Below are 23,566 nucleotides of genomic sequence, written 5' to 3' on the forward strand. Positions count from 1 at the left end.
CCAAATACAAAGCCATGTTGGGGCTGGGGTTGTCGCTCAGTGGTAGAGCGCTTGCCCAGCATGTGTAAGGCACTGGGTTTGATCCTTGGCACCACAGAAAAATAAATAAATAAAGGTACTGTGTTCATCGACAACTAAAAAAAAGTTTTTTAAAAAGGGTCATGTCATTCTTGTCGGTACATTTTTCTTTACTAATCATTAAGAGTCATTTTGGTCTATTTAAAGCCAGATAGTTAAATTATCCAGTCCCCAGGCTCTTCTGTGTGTCCTTGGGCTCTTTCTGCCCGTCATTGGTTTTGTACTTGCCGTCTGTGGCTAGACTACAAGCTCTCTGCTGGCAAGGGCATCATCATGCTCAGCTTTGAATGGCATTTCACACTCGGTATGGTGCTTGGTACAAAGTAAGTGTCCACAAATGTTTGTTGAATTGAACTGAATCCGCAAAAAGTGAGACATTTTTCTGAGAGTAGATTTTTTGCCATGTCAGTTTGTTGTATATGTTTCTCACATTATTCTATGATCTGAATTCTGTTTTCTTTGAACCTGAACAGTTTTTAGATCATTTTTTTCTTTTTTGAATTTTTTTCTTTTGTTTTTAGTTATATATAACGCTAGGATTCATTTTGATGAAATTATAAATGGAATGTAATTTTTTCTAGTCTTCAGCATTTCCCCTTTCACTTCACTCCTTCCTCTTCCATTCTGTTCTACTCATCCTTCTGCTAAAGATTTAGTTAGAGATTTTTTAAAAATTGATGTCTTGTGGACATACATGATGGTGAGATTCACTGTGGTTTATTTATTTATGTACATAAAAAAGTCAGATTCATTCTACTGTCTTTCCCTATTCCGTCCCTTCTTCATCCCCTTCAATCCCCTCTGGTCTTTCTTCTGTTTTTTTTTTTTTTTTTTTTTTTTTTGACTGTGTGACTGCAGTTTCTTTTCCTTCTTCTTTTATTCCCTTTTCTTTTGTTTTTGCACAAAATTTGCTTTTTATTACATTTGCAGTCACACAGTTCTTCATCTTCATTTCTAGTGAATACATTTCTTTCTTAGCTTCCTTTCCAATAATTTTTGAACCTCCCAATCTTCAATCTGTATTTCAAAGTTCTTTTATCACACATGCACACCATTTTCAATTCATTTTTCCCAACCAGATTATGTCATTTTCCAGTTGTTCTGGTGTGTTTTCCCATGCATTTTCCAGTCTCTTAATTAAGTTAAAATAAGCCCTTTGAGGGGAAGCATTTTACTCTTATTGTGTACAACTACTAAGGCAGCTGTGAGTTCCTCTGTCCACTTTATGGAAATAAATGTATATGTAGAAATATACTTTATATATATAATATATGTACATACTACATATAGCATACATATATATATAAGGATATGTATGATATGTATGTGTATGTCTATATAGATATATACATTGATTAAGGAATCTTGCCACTTAATTTTGCACACTGATGAAATCTTTTTATTCATAAAAAACATTAGGAATAGTTATAACTCTGATTTTTTTCAATGTTAAATATTTTCATAGTGTACTCTGATTAAATCACAACACATAGGTCCCTATGAATTGTTATAGGTACACCAACAGGAGAAATGGACCAACTGGTTGATCCCGTGTTTGTGTAAACAGAAACTGAATATTCCTCCTTATCTGTAACACTCTAAAGGCAAGGAATTGAAGCTTAAGGTGAAGCAAGTGTGATGGAGGATGGGGGGAGATGGGAAAAATTTATAATTGAGCTAATAGGAATCATAGTCCCCCCCTCCGCAAAAAAATCATTTCAGTCTCCATTCTGTCTAGATGCATTTTGTAGCTCCTTCTTAAGTTCTGATGTCTTTAAAAAATGTAAAATATTCTTAGAACTTGACAAATATGATTTCATTTCAATCTTAAACTGTCTGTAACATCACCAGACTGCTTGGGCTAGGGACATCCCTGTTCAAAGATTTGGGTTTTTTCTGGTGCTGTTCTAATGTCTGCACTCCTAGCATCCATATAATAAGGCTTAGGCTTTATTACTTACTCACTTACTTGTTACAACATTTTTACTTTTTTCCATGAACAAAGTAAATTTTTTTCTCATTTATTTTAAATTTCTTCTGAATAAGTTTGTAGAAGCTACATTCATCACAAATTAAAATCGTACATTAAAATGCGAAAATAAAAGTTTGAAAAGCTAGGTTTGTTTTCCCTTTTATGGTTGAATACATAAAGTTACATATTTACTAATTGAAACTTTAAAATCATTTTTTATTACTTTTATGAAAACCACCTGTCCTTATGGTGTGGCGTGAGCTTTAATGCAGAAACATTGCAAACACCATTCATGGTCTGAATCCTGTCCTTTGGTGTTCTAAAAGGGCCATAATTAACAAGGTTGTAGAACACAACAGCAACCTGTAATATGTTTCACGTGTAATATTTTGAAACCTTTTTTGTGTTGTTTTTAACTAGAGGAGGATGGAGTTCATTTGATGAAATGGACTCTTGGGATTCGTCTTAAGGTGCATGAGACTGAGTTTAGTAAGCAGCAAAATATTTCTCCTGCCTAGCTAGTGCTTGTTTATTCTTCCCTTATAAAAAACCAAAGGGCTAGCAATTTTCTTTTATGAACGTAGACTGTAGGGAGATAAGTAGCCCTTGCAAGGGAGGAAGGTCAAGTTCAAAGTTTTTCTTTCCTTTGGATTCGGGAATAAGCAATGGAAAGCCTAGCCAAACAAGCGAGCAGCAGGCATCTGATGGTTAAGCCCTCCCCCCAGGACTTTTTATGTACATAAGCAGAAGTCACTCGAGCAGCTGCGGCGCATTAGTTCCAATAGTTTAGCAGGCTGCTTTGTAGCGCTGACAAAAGCCGAGCCAGCGCTGTGGCTTCCCTCCATGTTCCTTTGCCTCGCAAGCTCGTCAGTGATCTTTGGCAGGGGCTCGGGAGAGGACGGTGACGTTGAACAGGCTTCCGCAGGGGGTGCGCTCTCCTGGTCGACACAAGCCCCATCTCCGCCTAGAGACTGAGGCAGGCGACCGAATGAACTAACAACAGCCGGATCCGACCTGCTTCCCCGGACATTTCCCAGACTCCGAGCGAGGGAATCTCTGGAAAGAGGCCAGGCAACCACGTTGCCCTGGATTGTTGCCAACTGTACAAAGTTGACCAGGAAAATGGCTCAGCAGACGACAAGCCCGGATACCTTAACAGTACCTGAAGTGGATAATCCGCATGGTCCCAACCCATGGCTGAATGAGGATCTTGTGAAATCCTTGCGGGAAAACCTGTTGCAGCATGAGAAGTCCAAGACAGCGAGGAAATCCGTTTCTCCCAAGCTCTCCCCGGTGATTTCTCCGAGAAATTCCCCCAGGCTCCTGCGCAGGATGCTTCTCAGTAGCAACATCCCCAAACAGCGGCGTTTCACCGTGGCACATACATGGTAAGGTTTGCACGGATTACACGGAAATGGCAACCGTTCCTCCTGGGTTATTTTGCGCCTCCCATGGTTCATTTTGGGAGTGGGAGGGGAAGATCATCATCATTCCTCCCCTGTGATGTATGGGTAGTGATGTACATTAACAATAAATCCCACAAATGTCCAAGTCAGAGCAGGATTCATTGAGACAGGTAACAAGAGAGATTGAGGTGGATGGTTCTCAAAGTTCAATTCCTTTTGCAAGTTCCTACAAGAAAATTGGATTACAGATGTCAAATAAGAATGCAGTGCACTCCCATACCTATGTGGTGGCATTTCTTTGATTTCTTAAGCTAACATCACTGCCAGGTTCTCCCACAGCTCAGGAAAGAAAGGATCGGAAAGGAGGGAATGGAAGTCACATTCACCTCCCTTTTCTGCACTATCCCAACTTGAACAGAGATGTTCATAGTACACATATGTGTGTGTCACATGTGTTCTCTTAAAACTCTTCCTTTCTACTGACTTTATTGTATTTACAGTCTCAAACATGCTTTTCCAAAAGAGAAGAAAGAAATCAGGAAGTCTGCAGAAAGTTGCAGGCTAGTATTTGGCAATACTTTGTTCTTTGAATTTGGATTGTTCGAATATTTTGTCAATATTTTAATGTTCTTCCTGAGTATTTCTATCTTCTGTATAATGGTTAAAATGGTTTTATGCATATTCTTCTGTAAGGCCCCCAAAAAGGAAACCCCAACTCTGTCCCATGGATGGACGGCAACCCCAATCAACCGCAGGAGGCGTCACTTGATGCAAACCGCAAGAGGTGTTTATTCCAGCGCGCTGGGACCCAACTCCAGGAGTCGAGTCCCTAGCAGAAAATCTTGTAGGTTTATAAAGGCAGAAACCACACATCGGGAGGGGTCACACATGAAAGGGGGAAAAGGGGGAACAAAGCTGCCAGGAAATTTCAAAGGGGGTCTGGGTTTGCTGACAACATGTTTCACAATGTTTTACAACAGGCTGTAGGTTCTGGTCAATAGTTTCTGGTAATCCTACTGTTTGAGCACTATCTGGCTATCAGGCTCAATTTACTCTTTTACTCTCTGTTTGGGGCTGTTTCCTGGAACAGCTTTAAGGGCTTTGTTCCCATTACTGGGAGGGAAACCTTAGGGAGTTGAGATAAAACAGACAGCTTAAAAAAATGTCCATTCTTTCATTTCCCCATTTTCTTTTCTGGTAAGTTCTAATCATGGAACTTCTGTCTCTATATACTCTTCTCCAAAGCTATTTCCTTGGCGGAGGGACTGGTATTGTTGCCTGAGCATTAGTACCTGTACAGCACTTATTCTTTCCCTGATGAAGATGACTAGGTGATTTCAGGCAGGCAAGAGCCGGGGGGGTGGGCCACCAATTAGCAGCCCCTTGTTTGCAGTCCTTGATAAACAGTCCTTGATAAAGGCAGGTAAATTTGGTAATCAATGGGCTCCGGAGATCCTTGACATTCCATTCTTCCAGGGGCAGTCTCCAACTTCCAGAGGCAGATGATTTTATGGCCATTTCCTCAATTTGACCCGATCCCCTATTTCTACACTAACTACCTGTTCCCAATTCTGGCTTCATTCCCCTCTAATCTCAGGAACTCCATGCTGCTGGGGAAGGAGGTCGATGACCGCTCTAGCTTCTTCGAGCTGGAAGTGGGTGGCGTGGGGCAAGCAGCTTGGAGTTCCTTTTCTAAAAATCGGGTCAATCAAGGGGTCCCAGGAAGAAGCCTGGTTGGGGAAGAGCAGGTTGTAAAGTCATCTGGGGGCGGCTGCTTCTATGATAGAAGAACAAAAAGACATGAGTACTGAAATGAGATTAGCATAAAGTAAATGTTGCAGCATCTGAAACATGCCACTGAGTATCATGAAAATGACAGAAGTTAATCTCTCACCAGGAGGTGGAAGAACTGAGAAATTGTTCCCATAACTAGGCCTAGCAAAGGCTGGAGAGGACAAGGCCTTTATTTGGGGACTTTAACATTGTCATAGATGGCCCCAGAAAATATAGTTAAGCTACTTAATGTCATCTGATTTTGTAAAATATCCCTTTATTGGTATAACCTGTGTTTACTAGAGATCTCTATACTTCTGTTACTTAGGAATAGATAATCATACTAGCAAACATAGATTAAGTCTACCTGTGTAGCTTAGGAAGGTCTTAAACTGACTAAAAACTTCTGACTCTGGCAGTTTCTCTTGATAGTTATCAGGCACATTTGCTGAAGAATCTTTCTTTCATTTGTAGCTTCCAACCTTTATTCTAGTGGGCTAATACAAGTGTACATCTTAAGTTACATTTAATTATTATTTCCTTTAAATGCCCAAGAATGGCTATATTTTGGTTTTAACTGTTTTGCTGGGTATCTAAGATCAAGCTGGTCAAATTGACCTGGTTCCTGTCTTGTTAAAGAGTCAGCTGAGTTCCCACAGGGGTCACTCGTACAGAACTTAAGAGCGGCTCCTTAGCTCCACCAGTGACTTTGATTAGGCAGGGTCTCTTGATGAGGTGACTTCCTTTAGAAACATCAAGGGATGTTTCCCCTTTTCCATGACCCTCCTCTGCAGCAGATGCACTGGATAATTTTTCATCCTCTAGTCTCAACAATCTCCTTGATCAGGAGGTTGTGTGACCCAGAGTTGCAACGCTCCTTAGAGAAGTTCTCTTATTCCCTGGGTTCAGGCTAACGTTGAGGGCAAGACCCAAATATGGACTTTTCTTGACCTCTGTATTTAACTCCAATTTCTAAGTTTGATCTTAATTATCCAGCAAGCCAGTCTCACCAGTCATAAATTAAGAGTAATGGGCTTTAACTTTAATGTCCATAACTTTACAGTTATTTACCCTTTTATCTAACTGGAGTCTGCATTAGTACTGGAAGTCACCACTATCTATTCTATAGGTGATGGCTTATTATCACAAGTTACCTAGGTTGTTTGTTCTTGGAGCAGCTACTTCTGCAAAACATTAACAGGTAACAGTTTTACAAAATGAAATTAGCAAGAGTAAAAATATATTCAGCTTGTATAATAGCTATCTTGAATTTTGATTGAGAACTACATTCTATCCCCTATTTGAGATCACAGTACTTTTACAACGAGAACCAATCTTTTGACTATAACTTTAAATAAGCTGAAGTCTGGCTTATTTTGGAGTCACTCTAACATGCAGTGAGATGGGAGGCAGAGCCTTATCTCAGGTAAGGCAGGGCTCTTTACAGATCTTAAGTGTTCTAATCCTGATGTTGATCTTTGCTTCTTTTCCTTAAATACCATTAAGTAGTTTACATATACTGTTTCCTGAGTCTATATAAACTTTATAATTAACACAATTTAACATAGTATCTAAAACATGAATCAAAGAAAGGCTGAGAGAGCTTTTAACTTTCCTTTTGTCATTAAGTGGCAAAATGTTTTCATGTTTCTTTCATATTTCACAATATTAACCTTTAAACAAATCAGACTCTAATGTTTAGAAATACATTTACATTTGAAATTCTTTATCTCAGTGTAAAAAGTAACAAATTTTACACATACCCTATTGATAGCAGGTCCTATAATAGAACATTAAATGATAGAAATAAATCCCCAATAAAATTTACCCTTTATAAGTTTAAGATTACCATTACAGACAAGTTTTAATCTGGAGAATAGCAGAGCTTAATAAATTCCTTGCTTTAAAAACTTGTGGTCCTGAAAAATATGAACACATTTAATATACAAATAGTGACCATTTCACAAATACCTTGACACTTTTATCTTACCAAATTGAGTTTTTAAAGAGAAACGTATACTCTGTAACAAAGTACAATACTCTATAATAGTTGTTTAACCATAATTGTATACACCCCAATTTTTAAGACTGATTGTTCTAAAGAATAAACTTAATAGACACAAAGTTAAGAGTAAATTAGTGTTTCAAATCCTTGTCATTTTACCATGTCATTCTACCATATAGATTAAACTTTGGTTTATATCAGAACGTTAGTATTTCACCTTAGGAAAAACCTTCAATAGTTTTAGCTGTCTCACATACATATAACCAACTTAGTTACACACAAACTTGTTGAAACTTGCCCTTTATTTACACCGACTTTCTTAGCACTTACTTAGACCCTCATGTATTTCATCGCACAAGCACTTTCTTACCCAGAAACATTTCCTTTTTCCTTTTACTAAATATATTTCCATACCCAGAACCTTTTATTTTCTCTTTCCTATTCGTTGTCCCCTTTTTGTTCACATTCTGAAACAACTCTTATGAAATTTCTGAATTTAGATAAATTACTCTATTTTAATAAGATTAAATATTCTGTTGTTTATAGTACTCTAATTGAAACACAGTTGAAACTTTTGGGACCCTTTGTATATAGAATTGCACTTGTTAGGACATAACTCTTAGTAACCTTGTTTTTAGTTTAGTGATGACACAAAGCAAGTTTAAACCCTTTTATTTACCAACCTATGAAAACACCAATAATGTTTAAGTATGATACCCCATGGAATTTAAGGAGTTAAAAGTACTCGATGTTATTTAACAATTAGCATTTTGACTTTGTAAATTAATCAGATGTCTCTACAAATACATTAGAGTAATCCCATACATGTTAACTCTAATTCACTTATTCTGTAAAAACCAAGATATCAGACAAGTGTTCTGTACAGTATTTGCTGTCTCTTCCCTGTTGAAGAAAAGTCCTAGAAACAATTGATATTAGACATTTTATTAACATCAATATTTTATTAGCTTGACCACCTAGAGACTTGCAAGTTATTTTCAAAGACATTTTGCTTTTATTAGTTTACCCAATTTGAACCTTTTTTAAATCACGTGAATTAAAAGTATCTGGATCCATTTTTAAATCTTAATTTTAGGAGCGCTCAGTTTTGATACAGACAAAACATGACATCAGACAGCACAACATACAAATAACACAAAATCAAGCCCTTGTAACTTTATAGGTGAATCTCCATTGCAGTGTAACAGATGTTCAAAAACTCTAGTTGAATAAAAAATAGAACTGATCAAAAAATCATGAGCTCAAAAAAACATATAATTAAAAATATAGCATTTACTTTGCTGGAGTTTTAAAGACTCTTTTTACCTTTTCTTTCCCTGGGTTTGAGACCGGTCTCCTACTGAGCCTTTAGGCTTCTTTTATTTATATTTCAATGTAAGCCTGGACTGAGATCTGGAAGGATCTAACAGGTTTTAACAGAAACTCTGTGGCTAAGGCATTTTAGCCATCTCATCCGGACAGGTTGGATGTTAATATTATGAGACCTTATTTTTCATTACTTTTGAGACTGAAGCTACTTTGCTAAGTTACCCTTCAGGGCTGTCGGGAGGGGGAGTCCAGAGAAGGAACCTTTGGGGTCCACCCGAGAGTAGCCCGGGCCGAGAACCCCCCAGTTGTTCCAACCCTTCCTCCACCTCCGCCACAAACACACAACAGAACCAGAACCAGATACAGACGGGCGCCAATCTCTGATCCACCAATTGAACCCCATCAGCGCCCTTACCGATGGAGACTACCAGGCGTCCCTGGCTCTCCTTCCACCCTTAGGGCGTCCCCCAGGGCTGCAACCTGTGGCCCCCCAGGCACGTCTGCCGGCCACTGTTTGGCCACTCTCACGAGTCACCGAACGGCTGCCACCGAAACCGAAAGCGCGCTCACAGAACCAGACCAACTAACAAAACACAAGACAAAGACAGACAACTTCGGGGTACCCCTTCTTACCTCCAAGGTCGACTCCGCAGATGAGGGGGGGCCATCTTATCCCGGGCGAGCCCCCAAATGTAAGGCCCCCAAAAAGGAAACCCCAACTCTGTCCCATGGATGGACGGCAACCCCAATCAACCGCAGGAGGCGTCACTTGATGCAAACCGCAAGAGGTGTTTATTCCAGCGCGCTGGGACCCAACTCCAGGAGTCGAGTCCCTAGCAGAAAATCTTGTAGGTTTATAAAGGCAGAAACCACACATCGGGAGGGGTCACACATGAAAGGGGGAAAAGGGGGAACAAAGCTGCCAGGAAATTTCAAAGGGGGTCTGGGTTTGCTGACAACATGTTTCACAATGTTTTACAACAGGCTGTAGGTTCTGGTCAATAGTTTCTGGTAATCCTACTGTTTGAGCACTATCTGGCTATCAGGCTCAATTTACTCTTTTACTCTCTGTTTGGGGCTGTTTCCTGGAACAGCTTTAAGGGCTTTGTTCCCATTACTGGGAGGGAAACCTTAGGGAGTTGAGATAAAACAGACAGCTTAAAAAAATGTCCATTCTTTCACTTCCATGTATTTTCCTGGAGAAGGATTCTTGATGTTTTCCTGCTTAAAAGAAACAAATGCCTAACTAAAACCTTCATTTGAGCTAATTTGGAGTTTTTGCCTGAGAAGAGATAATTCCAGGCTCAGATTAGTGGCTCTGTGTTCTGTGCTCTGTGTTACATGCTTGTTTAATTTTAGGTAGTGGTAGTGATATACATTACCTTCACATTTTGGTAAGATGTATATAATTTATGATAAAACAGTATAACAAAGAGAAGATAATGAGTGCATTAGAAGAGAAACTGAATGATATTTTTTTTCTCACAACAAATGAAAGTGTATGCCTGGAATGGAAAAAAACAGAAATAAGTCTTTAAGGAAGAAAGCACCAGAAAGTAGAACCAAGATTTAACCTAGTGGCATGGCTATATCCAGGAATGCATTCATATCATAGGTGCAAGTAGATGACAGAGGAAGCAAAGGGCATGTCACACCCAAAATCATGTCCAACCTCAACATTTTAATTTTAAATAGCTAACTTGTTAAACCAACTACATGGTATCAGTCAGGGTTTAGTTGTATATAATGGTCACAAGAAGGGTAAGGCAAACATTGGATTTTTCAGTCTTAAAAATTACTGGAAAATTATGGTTTTTCTATAAAAAGATATTGCTGAAAAATTTGCCAGTGATAAACAGTGAATGAAACAAACATAGGGAAATGCTCCATGGGAGGGTGTTGGCTCAAGACCAGGCATCGAGTGCCAAAGAAGGAAAGTTGGCTTCAGCTCATGGTCAGCCAGCACCAGAATTTTGGAAACCTATGTCCCTTTTGATTCAGCTGCTTTATTATTATATTTCCTAAATTGTACCCATCGTTGAATGGATGAGCCTCAACTCTGCTGCTTGATTCCAGTCTGAATGAAGCAACCTAGAGTTCAACAGAAGGTTATCTGAACTATTTGGACATGTTGAGATGTAAGGAAGGCAGGAAATCTCATGAAAACAGGCTTTCTTCTGAAATTTCTGGCACTTCCTTTTCTGGTGCTGTTTGGAAAAACTCCAAGAGCATGATTTCTACCAATATTTCATTTTGGTCTATCAAGTCTCAGCCAGATCAGGGAATCATAAAGAGTGGGTATTAAAAATAAAAATTATGATACTGATTCCCAGTTAACTCAGGAGGAAACAGTTTACCTCATGGTAAACTCCACGTAAGGGAGATGGAAAGAGTCTCTTAAATTTTCCATATTGTTTCAATGAGTCCCAAGACTCATAATATTCAGAGGTGTCCTTTGAAAAATATCATCCCATCTTTGCTTTCAGGATTTTTACAAAGCATTCAACAATTTTAAAAATATATTTCAAATTTTACACACACATACACACAATTGCTATCTAACTTGCTAGTATTACCACCATAGCCTCATCTTTTGCTTTTCCCTAAGTTACCAACTATTGCAATACATGCCTTATATGATCCTGCCTCACAATACTAGTTCTTACCACTGATATTCCCTTTCATTTGCTATGCATAGTTTTGACACCTACACAGTTTGAAGTGTTTATTATTTTGTGCCTATTTTGTGCTCAGAGTTGAGCAATAGTCATTTCTTGGTTTAAAACAATTTACACTCTAGTAGAAAAAATAAATCATGTTTGAAGGTGTATATCTGTTTTAGTTAAGGTGAGCTTGCTAATCTACAGAATACTCTCCAAATCTCAGTCGATTGACTCAGTGAATATTTACTTCTTGCTTCTGCTATTTGTGGGGAAGTAGCTTGATTTAGGTGCTTGAGGGACCTGGGATCCTACCATTTTGTGGTTCTGCTGTTTGCTAACATGAGTCCCAAGGGTGCCAGACTCATCTGAGTCAGGGATATGGAGTGAGGAGGCTGGCATGTATGTTTGTGAGGCAGGCCTAGAAGCACACATATTACTTATACTGTATTCTGGACAGAATCAGCTCTGTGCCACATCAATTCACAAAGGAAGCTGAGAAACACATCTCGACTTTGTTCCAAGGAATAAGATAAAACAGATCTGGTGCACAGCTAGCCTAGCTTGGTTCCAGTGTGTTAATTACACCTGGTTCATCCTCTATCACCATTGAATTCCTTGAATAACATCCCTGATGACAAGTTCTTGAATGAGGGTTATAGTAAACCAGTTCTGTTGTTTGACAGGCCTATTGATTGGAAAGAGCTTGCTTATAAAGAGTTGAAGTCTTCTTTTCTGCAACTGTCATCTATGGGTTCAGGATTTGCTCTGGTAACCCCTCAGCTTGAATCTTTGCTAATTTGCATTAAGTAGCCCCTAAGGCAAGAGGCTTTGAGTAACCCACCAGAGAGCCAGTGCACTGTTCTATTTATCTTGGTACACCCATGCTTAGCACGGTGGTTGGTCAGTGGTGGCTACTTAATAGATACCTGCTGAACAAACTCATTAGTCAATATTTTAGTGTCCTTGAGTTTTATATAAAAAGTCTTCTTTTTTCTTAAGTAAGCCCTTGTTATGTCACCTGTTTATATATGGAATTTACCAAGTTAATCATGGTTGTTCTTATGTAGGTTTCATTTGGATTTTTATGACCCACGTAAAAAGCAGCAAACTGAGTTGACCCAATATTCCAGGTGCCCTGTGACTTCAGCAGAGAGCATCTAAGCTAAGTTTCTCTGTTTACTCAAATTCCTAGAAGTGGTATTCATTTGGGGCTGTGATTTTATCAAGTACACTTATGTACAAATTAAAATGTGTCACACAGAACTGGGTACTTGGTATCTTAAGCTAATATTTTCCTTATTATGTATTATATGCAATTATTCCAGCTTCAGCCTGAATGAACCTTTAGAATCATATTTAAATTTCTCGATTACCCTGTCAGTTGTTTGTGGATGGGTTGGCATGAATATATGTGATGAGACCACGAATTCAAAGAATGGGTGTCTTGTCTGTCTTATGACTGTGGAAAAGGGGAAGGCAGAAAGGAGAGGTATTGGTGAGGCAGGGCCATAGGCCTGGTACCTCTTTTCTGCCTGTTCCTTTCCACATGTCTCTCAAGTGCCTTTGATTTCCTCATGTTCTCCAACCTGGAAGTAATCTCTTCCTTCCTCAAGTTTCTGTAGTACTTCTTACCTGGGTTTTTTCCTGAGTACTTAGTAGTAGTAATTATATCACTGACCCATGCTTATTTTACACTGGTATTTGGCCTGGTGCTGTGTATTAGGATTAGAACTCTTTTTCATCCATGCTTGCTATCACTCTGTTTGACAGTCTTTACTTAATATATGAAACATTGTTGTCTAGTGATTATGCACAGGACTCTGATCATCTGAGAAGGGGATTCCCTCTAACATCAGCAGAAACTCCAAGGTCAGTGGAATCTTCATTAAAAAAAAAACTAAATTTCCAGTACTAGTTTATTCTAGAAAAATCAAACAGGAAATTCTATATATTTTTCAGATATATGTTTCACTGAATTTTTAGCACATTTCCTTTGGGTTGAGTTAGGCCTAATTAGAGTCATAGAAGAACAAGTTAGAACTGCTTGTTTTCAGTCTTTGAGAATTAAAAAGTTATTGTGTAGTCACATTTAAATTACCATGCTTCTGCACTTTTATTCCCCATTCTTTTAAAAGGTAATTAATATAGCCATTTTAAGTTATAATATTTTTCATATTCATATAATATAAAGTCAAAAATCTGCCACTCAAACTTTTTTAAAATGTCAGTATTTTATCACCGTTTGTATCAAAATTTGTGTGTGTGTGTGTTACTGGGGAACCCAACCCAGGGCCTCTAGCATGCTAGGCAAATGCTCTAATGCTGAGCTGTATCCCCAGCCTCTGCTTTTTGAAAGAATCAAGTGTAATGGATTCTGCTAAAGCCATCACTCATCCTTTACCTACTCTTCTTCCTTCCTAGAGGATACCAAAGTCAGTGTGTTCTTCTTTACCTGTCTTTATTTCTATCTGCATATATATGTGCCACTGTTTGTGTATTTACAAACTAACACACTAGGCTATGTTATGGAGTAAAAAAGAAAAAGGAATAACTGTCATATATGCCCTTTAGCAACTTGCTCTTTTTCATTCTATGGTAGGCAATGTTGCTGTATGGACACATATCTCTAACTCATTCATTTAAACTCTGAAACAGTATACATTCATTTGGCTCTAAAATGCCCATTGTTTATCTACTATTAGAATGTTGTTAACTATAATATTCAGTAACATACTTCAATCTAAGCAAACATATAGTCACAATAGAAAACATTGAGTCATTTTGTTATAGTGGAGATGAAGATGCAATTTCCTGTTGAATAGTTCATTTAGGCTCCAAAGTATTGTCAAGCTACTTTAGAAACATTAACCATTAATAAATATTATTTATAGCTAGCACTCACTGAGTTCCCTCAAGTTTGGTTATTTATGTGTATAATCCCTCAAAAACATTTTTAAATTCTTAATTTGCTAAAAGCAAAATATTATATTCCAATATGAATAATATGATGAGGATTATATTCCTGATTAAGAAGTAGATGAGAAAATTCTGTTATCAAATATTTTAGTTTATACCATGCTTAATGTATTGAATGAAGGAAAATGTCTTGTAGTGTATTTAAGTGATATTAGGCAATATGATTTCTTTGGGAAACATGGTGACCTGGTAATACTCAAATATATTTATAATTTCCATACATGCATGTGTGCTTTTACTTACAACATACCCAAAGGTAGAAGTAGTTGGTAACATTCTTAAACAACATAATATTTCCTTTGGAATTCAAATTTGAATTTTGGACAGTCTCTTTCAGGAGACTTTTAGGATATCTTGAAGATTTTTAAGGAGTTTGCTAAATGTTTTTGATCATTTTTGTACTTTATACATTTCTTTAGAGTATTGGCTTTAGGTATAAAGTTTAAAAGTAAATACTTGGGACTGGGGAACTCAGTAGTAGACCACTTGATAAGCATGCATTAGGCCCTGGGTTTCATCCTTAGTACTGCCAAAATATAAATAAATAAATAAATAATACAAATTTTAAAAATAAAATAACATAATAAACATTTGCTTTTTTGAGTCTTCATTTCTTTTGCAACTGTGGTTGCTTTTATTGCTGTTTAAGAAAGAACTATTCTATAAACTTTTTTCAAATCATAGAAAGGGGAGGAAATCATTTGTTACCTGTAAACGAGAATTCCTACCATTTAGAGTTTGCAGGTTAAAAATACAACACAAACATACACATACATACACAAACTCAGTAGGTTTTTCAAAGCCATTATTTAGTGATTCTGTTTGAGGACCTTTTCTCCTTTGTTTCACTTCTTCTACATTTGTCCAACTTATCTGTAAGCTTTTTTTTTTTTCTGTCTTTTATGGTAAAAATACCCAGAGAAAAGCATCTCTGGTGTTCATCTGGGAGATAGGAATCCAGGTGAGGGCTGTGGGCAGTGACACCAGGAGGTGGGGAGAAAGTTTCCAGGGGCAATCATCTGGGAAGCACACCAGGAAGGACTTCCCTGTGTTTGGACTGGACCATTCAGCCAGACTTAAGCTGTGTTGATGCTGTAATAGGCTGTTACCTTTATGGGAATCATGTAGGTGAAGGCACTGCAAGTTGAGGGTGTCTTTAGCTTTTCGTAGGCATTTGGAAGGCATTATTAACCTTACCTGAAATCAGAAGACCCCAGGAAGGCATTTGTAAAGAACACGCCAATTGATTTGTTATGTTTACAACATTACAGTGATTATAATGTGACAATTAGCTATTGATTAATAAATAAGGGGCTGGGGTTGTAGCTCAATGATAGAGCACTTGCCTAGCATGTGTGAAACACTGAGTTCGATCCTCAGCCCCACAAAAAAATAAATATATAAGAGAAAGGTATTGGGTTGGGGTTGTGTTTCAGTGGTAGGGCACTTGCCTCACACATGTGAGGTGCTGGGTTTGATCCTCAGCACCACATAAAAATAAATAAATGGAATAAATATCTTTTTAAAAAGACAAAGGTATTGTGTCCATCTACAACCAATAAAAAATAAAGAAAGAAAGAAATATTGAATACCCTGATAGCTTATTACTCCTGTGTACTTCCTGTGACTACTGACATTTATCTTATAAAAGGAGAAAAGATATTAAGCTTATTTGTACCAGATGAAGCCTTGCTAATAGTAGTGAGAACACTTTCAAACAAAAACATACTCTTCCTTGGAAATTTGGTAGAGATGTTGAATGACATGAAAATAAAAACTTGAATATCAAAGTTCATTTAAATAATTTAAATTATGGCTTTAATTTTTAATATTATTCTTTGTAAATAAAATGCTCTTGTGAGTTTAGGTATCTAAATGAACTTCAGCCATTTCCCCCACTTTCTTAGACAGGAAGTTACCAAATTTATACAAGTAGCACTTTCAAAAAGACACTTCATTATTATCAGAAAAGCAACTACTTTGAAAAAAATCACATTTTAAAAACTGTGATTGATTTGGTATAGTTGAAACCATGTATTTTTAGTTCTGCTGCCCACTCGATATTTGACTTTAGTTATTCAAACATTTTGAAGTCTAGGTTCTCTGTTCAAAAGTCATATGGTTAAAAAGGCATTTGATATTTACTAGTAAAAAAAAGATTGACTAGTTAAATATACAAATTGATAACAAACTACAGTACATTTAAGATAAGTAAAAACAAGTTCCAGCCTGCTGCTCTAAGAGAATGAGGTAGATGTTGCTTGGAAAAAATGACAGACATAATTCTATGAAAATTCTGTGACTCATATATAAGCTTCTAGGCTATCTCGATGAAGGTATGGGTAGGGCTGGGGATGTAGCTCAGTGATAGAGCACTTGCCTAGCATTGGCAAACCCCTGGGTTCAATGCCCACCACTGCAAAAAAAGAATTTATGGTTTTCACTCTAGGACATCAATTGGAAGCCATGATTTTAGGTAGAAAATATGGAACTTTATAGATATTATACAATTTCTAATTTAAAATTCTCCTTTACTAGTTATCCAATTTTATATCATCTTAACAAATCTGTCTCTACTATTGTATATAAAAATAGAAAAATCATTTCATGTGAAATTTCAAGGGCACAAATTTCTCTAACTATGTTGGCTGAAGTACTTATCCTCAAAATGAGACCTGAAAAAGTTGAAATGAGAAGGAATAAAAGCCTCACTTTCAAAATAACAGGTTTCATAACCTTAGATTTATTATACCCTAGTGATCAATAATTTAGCTCCTGTCATGTATATAGTACTTTATGTACATTAATCCTTCAAAAAACCAAGGTTCAAATTAAATAGCATTTGTTATACTTTACATATGCAGATGCTGTGGTCCAAGATCATTCATTTATATTATCATGAAACCAGTAGAGTAAAAACTTGAACCCATGTCTGGCTAACTCTCTATTCCGTGTTCTTTCTGTCAGTATCACCTCTGTTTAGGCTAAAAGTCACATTCACATTTATTACCCTGTCCTACCTGTACACTGAAACTGCAATGATGAGTATTCAAAGATTTTGCAAAATGGTACTTAAGCGATGGTAGAACAGAACTCTTGGTATGGAGTCTCAGTTTATTTATTTACATATGTGACTTTGAAAGTAGACTTCCTTCTCTTTGATGAATAGATGTGTATGCATAGGAAAAATATGTCTTTGATGAAGAAGGGCTTAAAGGTCAAGGACATTCTGATTCAGAATGATACTTCAATAATACAGGAGTGATTTTTAGATCAAGCAAAACCAATCATAGAAGAATTTTATTGTCAGTGATCCAGAGGAAAAAAAATCATGACAGGCTTAAGGTCTCAGAAGAAAGATCAAGTCAGAAATCTACAAAGGTTTGGTTCCAGAAAAGCCAGCTGGGAATGATGGTCCACAAGCTCAAGTTACTAAGCAACAGAGCAGCAAACTGCTTGGTAACCAGATCTGGCCTGACTCATAGGCTGACTCTTGAGTGACCAGGTGGCCATACAGGAGGAGCAAGACCCATCTCACCTTGAAACATTCTCCTTCCTGTCATCTCCAACCTTCATGTCAAATCCCACCATTACTGAATAGTTCTTGTGATTTAGAAAGATATCTGCTTTTAGAATGGAACTCTGTGTGGGACCAGAGGCAAATGCTATTGTCTTTCTTCTTTAAAATAGCATAACTAAGATTGTTTTCTTGGGTTCAATATATCATAATTAAAAAAAGAAAATGAAAACAATGGAATTGGTAGTGTGACTCAGTTTTCATGAGCAAATATGCATTGGTTCAAAATTGCCTGCCTTCATTCAGTGAGATCCTTCCTTGAATTCTCAAGCACAATTTGTTGCCATTTTTTTTTTTTTGTCCTTTGTATCTTATGATAGCTTCTATTTCATGTGTGTGTGTTGCCTGAGTACATGGACTGTTCCTAAAAGTCAGAAGCTCATCATCCATCAATCTTTACATATATTTTATTTTGAAGGTCCAAGTGTAAACTGTATGAGTCCAGTAAATATTTGTTGTTTGAACAACTGGAGAATGTATCTTCCATTGCTAGTCTTCTTGTGAACACTCAAGGGGCTCCATACACTTGATTTTCATAGTGGAAAGAAGTTTCAAACCCAATGATTAACCATTTGTATGAACTTTGTCACCAAGACTCTGTATGTGTGTGTATATGTTTGTCTATGTTCTGGGTTTATGCACACCTAATTGGTATAGTTTGATTTTAGTATGTATGATGAATCTGTATATGATAGAGTCACAATAATTTGTCATGTGTATGCATTTTAATAATATATAACTTATACTTTAGAAATGATTTATGCCTTTTGTATTTCTGGAAAAAAGTCCTACATAAATATGTTTTAAATTCTTGGGAAATTACTGAATAACTAGCTGGCTAAACTCTGATGACTAATCTTTATCTCTTAGAATTCATACTGGTTAAATTATACACCAAGTCCTAAGCTCATAAAAGAAATGCCAAGATTTTTAGGAGAAATTTGAAAAAACAGCCTCCATAGTTCCTTTTTTAGTATGACAATTTGGAGAAATTTTAACAGGTAGAAACTAAGCACCACATCTCTAAAGTAGATCTTTAGAATAACTAAAATTAAGTAATAGAATATCTCTTTGAAGAGGTTTTCATAGAAATATTATTTTAATATAAATATATGTCCACTGTTCAATACATATTCATTTTTTGCATTGCAATAATTTCAAACCAACATATTTCCTTTCCATTACATTTATGAGATAGCCCTCTGATCAAATTAGGTACTATTAAAATAAAGTGACTTCCTCTTTGTATTAGTAGTAGGATACCTGTTTTTTTTTCTTTCATAGCTGATTTTACATGTATAGTTATAATAGTGAATGTGTAGTTGACCTTTTAAAGTAAGCAACTTTCTGACTAATAATGTTACTTGGATTATCATTTCTGCTTGTTTACCTTCTTTAGGTTTATAGTATTTGTTTTACTTTGCTTTATTCTGTGCAGTGTGTGTTTTTTTTTTTTTTTTATGACCTTCTATTGAGTGAGTGCCAAATAGAACAGCATATGATTTATGGGTAGTAATAACTAAAACATATATGAATTGCAGGCTGATGACGCACAAGGCTACAATTTGTATGGCTCTCCTATGAATAGAACCAGGCTTCCTTTAATAAAGTCTCCATACTAATAACAATAGCAGTGCCGTTAATGCTATGATCTCTCCAATTTCACCTTCACAGCTTAAGGTCAATCTGTGAACCATTCGAACTGTATTGCATTTAATATTTTTAGTACACTTACATTTTACTTAAAGGTCCATAGCTTTAAATGACTTTTTATATCATTACTGGAATAAATTGGAAACCCATATCATTTATCATGCATAGACAATAATTGAAAAAAATACAGTATAAAAGGCAAAATAGATTCAAGTTTACCTAGTTACTATAATCAGTGGAAGACTCTAGGTCTGAGGTCTGCTTTCTATTTAAAATGTCATTTAGTTAGAAATATAGACCTGTGAAAGACCAATTAAATCTTCCTCCATAAGACAATAAGAGTAACTGAAAGGGGTTTGGAAAGGAAATAATCTTATTATTTAATTCCACATTTGAAAATTCAGTAAGCCTTACCAGCTATGTCTAAAACTAACTTGGTAGAAGAAATTAAACCAAATAATGTAACAAATCAGTGGTCCCTGAACCTTTGGTAATTCCAATAGGAAGAGAGACATTGGTTCTTGCAGGGGTTCTTCTGACCTGGTGATCTTGGACTGGGCCATTTCAGTTCCTAAGCAGCAAGTATAGTGTTAGTACTCAGCCTTCCCACTCTATAATTATTAATTTCCAATCTGATAGCTATAGAGATACAAACTGTCTCTTCAATATCATACCTGCTAATGGCAGCTTCAAAGTTCTACTTCCAAGGGGCACAATTACGTGTATTTTAAAGGAAGAGACTCTAAGCAAATAAGTGAGGGGTAAGGTTAGCAGAGAATCAAATTTTTCTATACCTCTATAATATTGAGCGGAACGTACTTCTAGACTGGAATACTCACAGAGTACTCACTACTTAATTTGCAGGGCTACATAAAACAAAATCCAGAGAACTTTGTTTAAAAAAAATTACAAATGTCATGATGGTATAGAGACATTCAATCCCACACAGCACCCTTCTGAGAGCTGGATCCTGTGTAACTGTGTAGTCACATTGCTGAAGGCAGCCCTGTACCTGCAGTATGTCTGAGGCAAGGTCCCAGAAGCCAAGATCGTAAGCCTTGCAAGTGATGCCAAAGCCATCCTTTGAAAACAACTTGACTTTCAGAGGAACATCTTGACTCATCACCTCCTTCTCTTTTTTACACTGCTGTAGGCACTCCAGAGGACTATGATTTGCCCTGGAGTAAAGTTTATAAAAAGTCAGAGGTGTACCAAGTGTAAATGACGAAGGAGAAGCATTACCTAATGTTCACCTACAGGGTTTCCTTTGCCAGTGAGCACTTGCATACATAAGACAACTAAAGGCAGCATTACCTTTACATGGAAGATCACTCACCAGTGTGTTCAGTGTCTGCCATGGCGATATATTGTTAGCATTTGATATTGAGGCTCACCCTCTTTGAAACTGTCTCATTCACTATGTTAACAGTTTCTGAGAGATCTCTCTTCCACCTCCTTTGTCTTCATTTCTAGCTCCTTAAGTCATGGTGTCCTCAGCTATATACTTAGTTCTTTGACCTTATTTTAATATATTCCCTATGCCATGTGTGTCTGACCTCTGCACTAGCTCCACTGTATGCTCATTTAACGAAATCTGATTCTTAATGACATATCACTGGCTTCAGTTCCTTATGCCTCCTGTGGACATTTCCACTAGAAAGGTCCACTCTTACCTTAAATTTGGCTTGTGCACAAGCAAGCATACTGTTTGCTGCTTTCTAATTCTTCTATTTCTGTTCATTGGGTCACTGTTTTCCCAGGGAATCAATCCAAATCATGCTTGATTTCTGCTTTGCCCTCCCTTTGCCTGGGTCTGTGGATCATTTCTTATTTTTTGTTTTATTTTTTTCTGCTCAGTTATATATGACAGTAGAATGTGTTTTGACATATTATACATACAGAGAGTACAACTTCCAGTTCTTCTGGTTGTACATGATGTGCAATTACATTGGTCATGTATTCATATTAACGTAGAAAAATTATGTCCAATTCATTCTACTATCTTTCCTATTCCCATCCCCCTCTCTTCTCTCATTCCCTTTGTCTAATCCAAAGTATTTCTATTCTTCCCTACCCCCATCCCCTTATGTAAATTAGCATCTGCATATCAGAGAGAATATTTGGCCTTTGGTATTTTGGGGATTGGCTTATTTCACATAGCATGATATTCTCCAATTCCATCCATTTACTGGCAAATGCCATAATTTCATTTCTCTTTATGGTCGAGTAATATTCCATTGTGTGCATATATACCCCATTTTTTTATCCATGCATCTGTTGAAGGATACCAAGGCTGGTTCCATAGTTTAGCTATTGTGAATTAAACTGCTGTAAACATTGATGTGGCAGCATTACTATAGTATGGATCATTTCTTCTAATAGTTCTTGCTCTTCTGTTCTTTCCCAACACGACCATTTAAGTTACTACTTAGTCTTATGTTTTGTTCTGCTTCAATAATATCCTAACTTATTTTGTGCCATCAGTCCCTTCCCTTGAAAGATGCCCTCCTTATGCAATCTCATTAATTAATCTAAAGTTCTGCTACTGTCTATACTAAAGGTGAGCAAATTTTTGTCTCTAGAGAGAGCTGTACAGTAAATACTTTGGGCTTTTGAGCCACACATCCTCTGTGTCAACTATTCAGCTCTGCAAATTCCAGTGTAAAAGCAGCCACATCTATGCAAATGAGCCTGAGTGTGTTCCAATAAAACCTTCTTTAAAAAAAAAAAAAAAAGGCTGGATTTGGTCTACTACCCATAGTTGATCAATCAGATCTGTAGACTCAAGTTCATAACTTCTGAGCTTGGCATTTAAGGCTCAATCTATAGTTCCAAATATCTCTCTTTTACCATCTCTGATAGGGTTTTCTGTGAATTCCTTTCATTGTGGAGCCAAATCTGGAGAAGGGATTCTCAGCCTCCACACTAGTAACTATCTGGCCAGGATAATACTTTGTCCTGGGTGCTATCCTGCACATTGTAGGTTAGGAGCATCTCTGGCCACTAAACACTTGGTGACAATAATTCTCACCCTATTTTGAAAATCTGGCATATTTGTAAACTGCCAAGTATCCACTGGGAGGCAAAATTGGCCCCAGAGGAGAAAAGCTTTAAGGCAAGTTTCATGAAGGGAATTCCGAACCAAGTCACCCCATTCTATCTTGTGATACAGGAAGAGGTCTAGATACCTAAATCCTAGCTTGATTCTGCTGCTCACTCACTTTGGGATTCTAGGGCCTTACTTAAACTCCATGGGCCATAATTAAATTCATCTATGAATGGAACTATTTCTAAAACATATGTACTTCATAAAATTATTTACAAGTTTAAATGACATATTTAACACAAAGATCTTTTGAAAAGAATAAAGTACTATTCAAATATAATGTAAAAATTGTATTCATGGAACACAGAGCATGATTGGAGCCTATGAAATTTAGATGCTTAATTCAAGTAATGTGTTGTGTCTACTCTGCGTACATTGCTGTATGGGAAACTATTTGGGCATTGTCTTTGTTCTCAAGAATTATGATCTGGTGAGGAATCAACTATGACTACTCAAATAATTATAAAATAGTAGTTACCATAATTAAGTCAAAGAAGAGTGAGTGTTTAAAGATGGTTTAAAGGAGGAGATCACTCAGATTTCATGCCTAAATTGCAGTGGTCATGAAAAGTCCCAGACAACTTCCTGAGCATTGTCTTAGATTATCTTGTTTAATATTCATGGCAACTTAATTAGGTTTATGTTTCATTATCACATGTTACAAAGGGTAGAATGTGGTCCAGGAAGGAATTGGACATAGATAAAAGCATAGAAGATTTCATCAGGGAGAGAACTGGAGAGAAATACAGAGAGAAAAATGGCAGGAAATGAGTTCCTGTCATTGAGGGAACAGTGGGGAAGATATGAGGATTGCCTGGGTTTGGTGAGTTTGAATATCTCTGGGGAAGGGAATCATGGAGGTAGACTGGAACCAGATTTTGAAGGGTGGCTGACTTCTATCTCTCCCTCTTATTGTTTCCCTCCTCCCCCAGCCAGGGATTCATATATTTACGTGAAACATGATCAATTTTATCTTCTTAACAATTTCACTCCACATAAAAGGAAGTGACACTTTGAGTTATTACCCC

At 37.0% G+C, this 23,566-nt stretch overlaps 1 protein-coding gene across 7 annotated transcripts in view; it reads left to right on the forward strand.

Annotated features, from left to right (window-relative positions):
- Nucleotides 1–23,566, forward strand: part of PDE4D (phosphodiesterase 4D) — a 1,241,089-nt gene that overhangs the window by 498,248 nt on the left and 719,275 nt on the right. Inside the window, exon 1 of one of the 7 annotated variants that reach the window (XM_079144024.1) lies at nt 1,461–3,438. The exons of 5 other annotated variants lie outside the window; for them this stretch is intronic. In XM_079144024.1, coding sequence (XP_079000150.1) covers nt 3,173–3,438 — 266 coding nt within the window. In that variant the 5' untranslated portion in view covers nt 1,461–3,172. Of the gene's footprint in view, nt 1–1,460; nt 3,439–23,566 lie in introns of those variants that run through there. One more of the 7 variants, XM_079144028.1, reaches the window with a different exon arrangement.

The sequence above is a fragment of the Sciurus vulgaris genome (assembly GCF_902686455.1).
Source record: "Sciurus vulgaris genome assembly, chromosome: 6".
NCBI classification, from domain to species: Eukaryota; Metazoa; Chordata; class Mammalia; order Rodentia; family Sciuridae; genus Sciurus; species Sciurus vulgaris.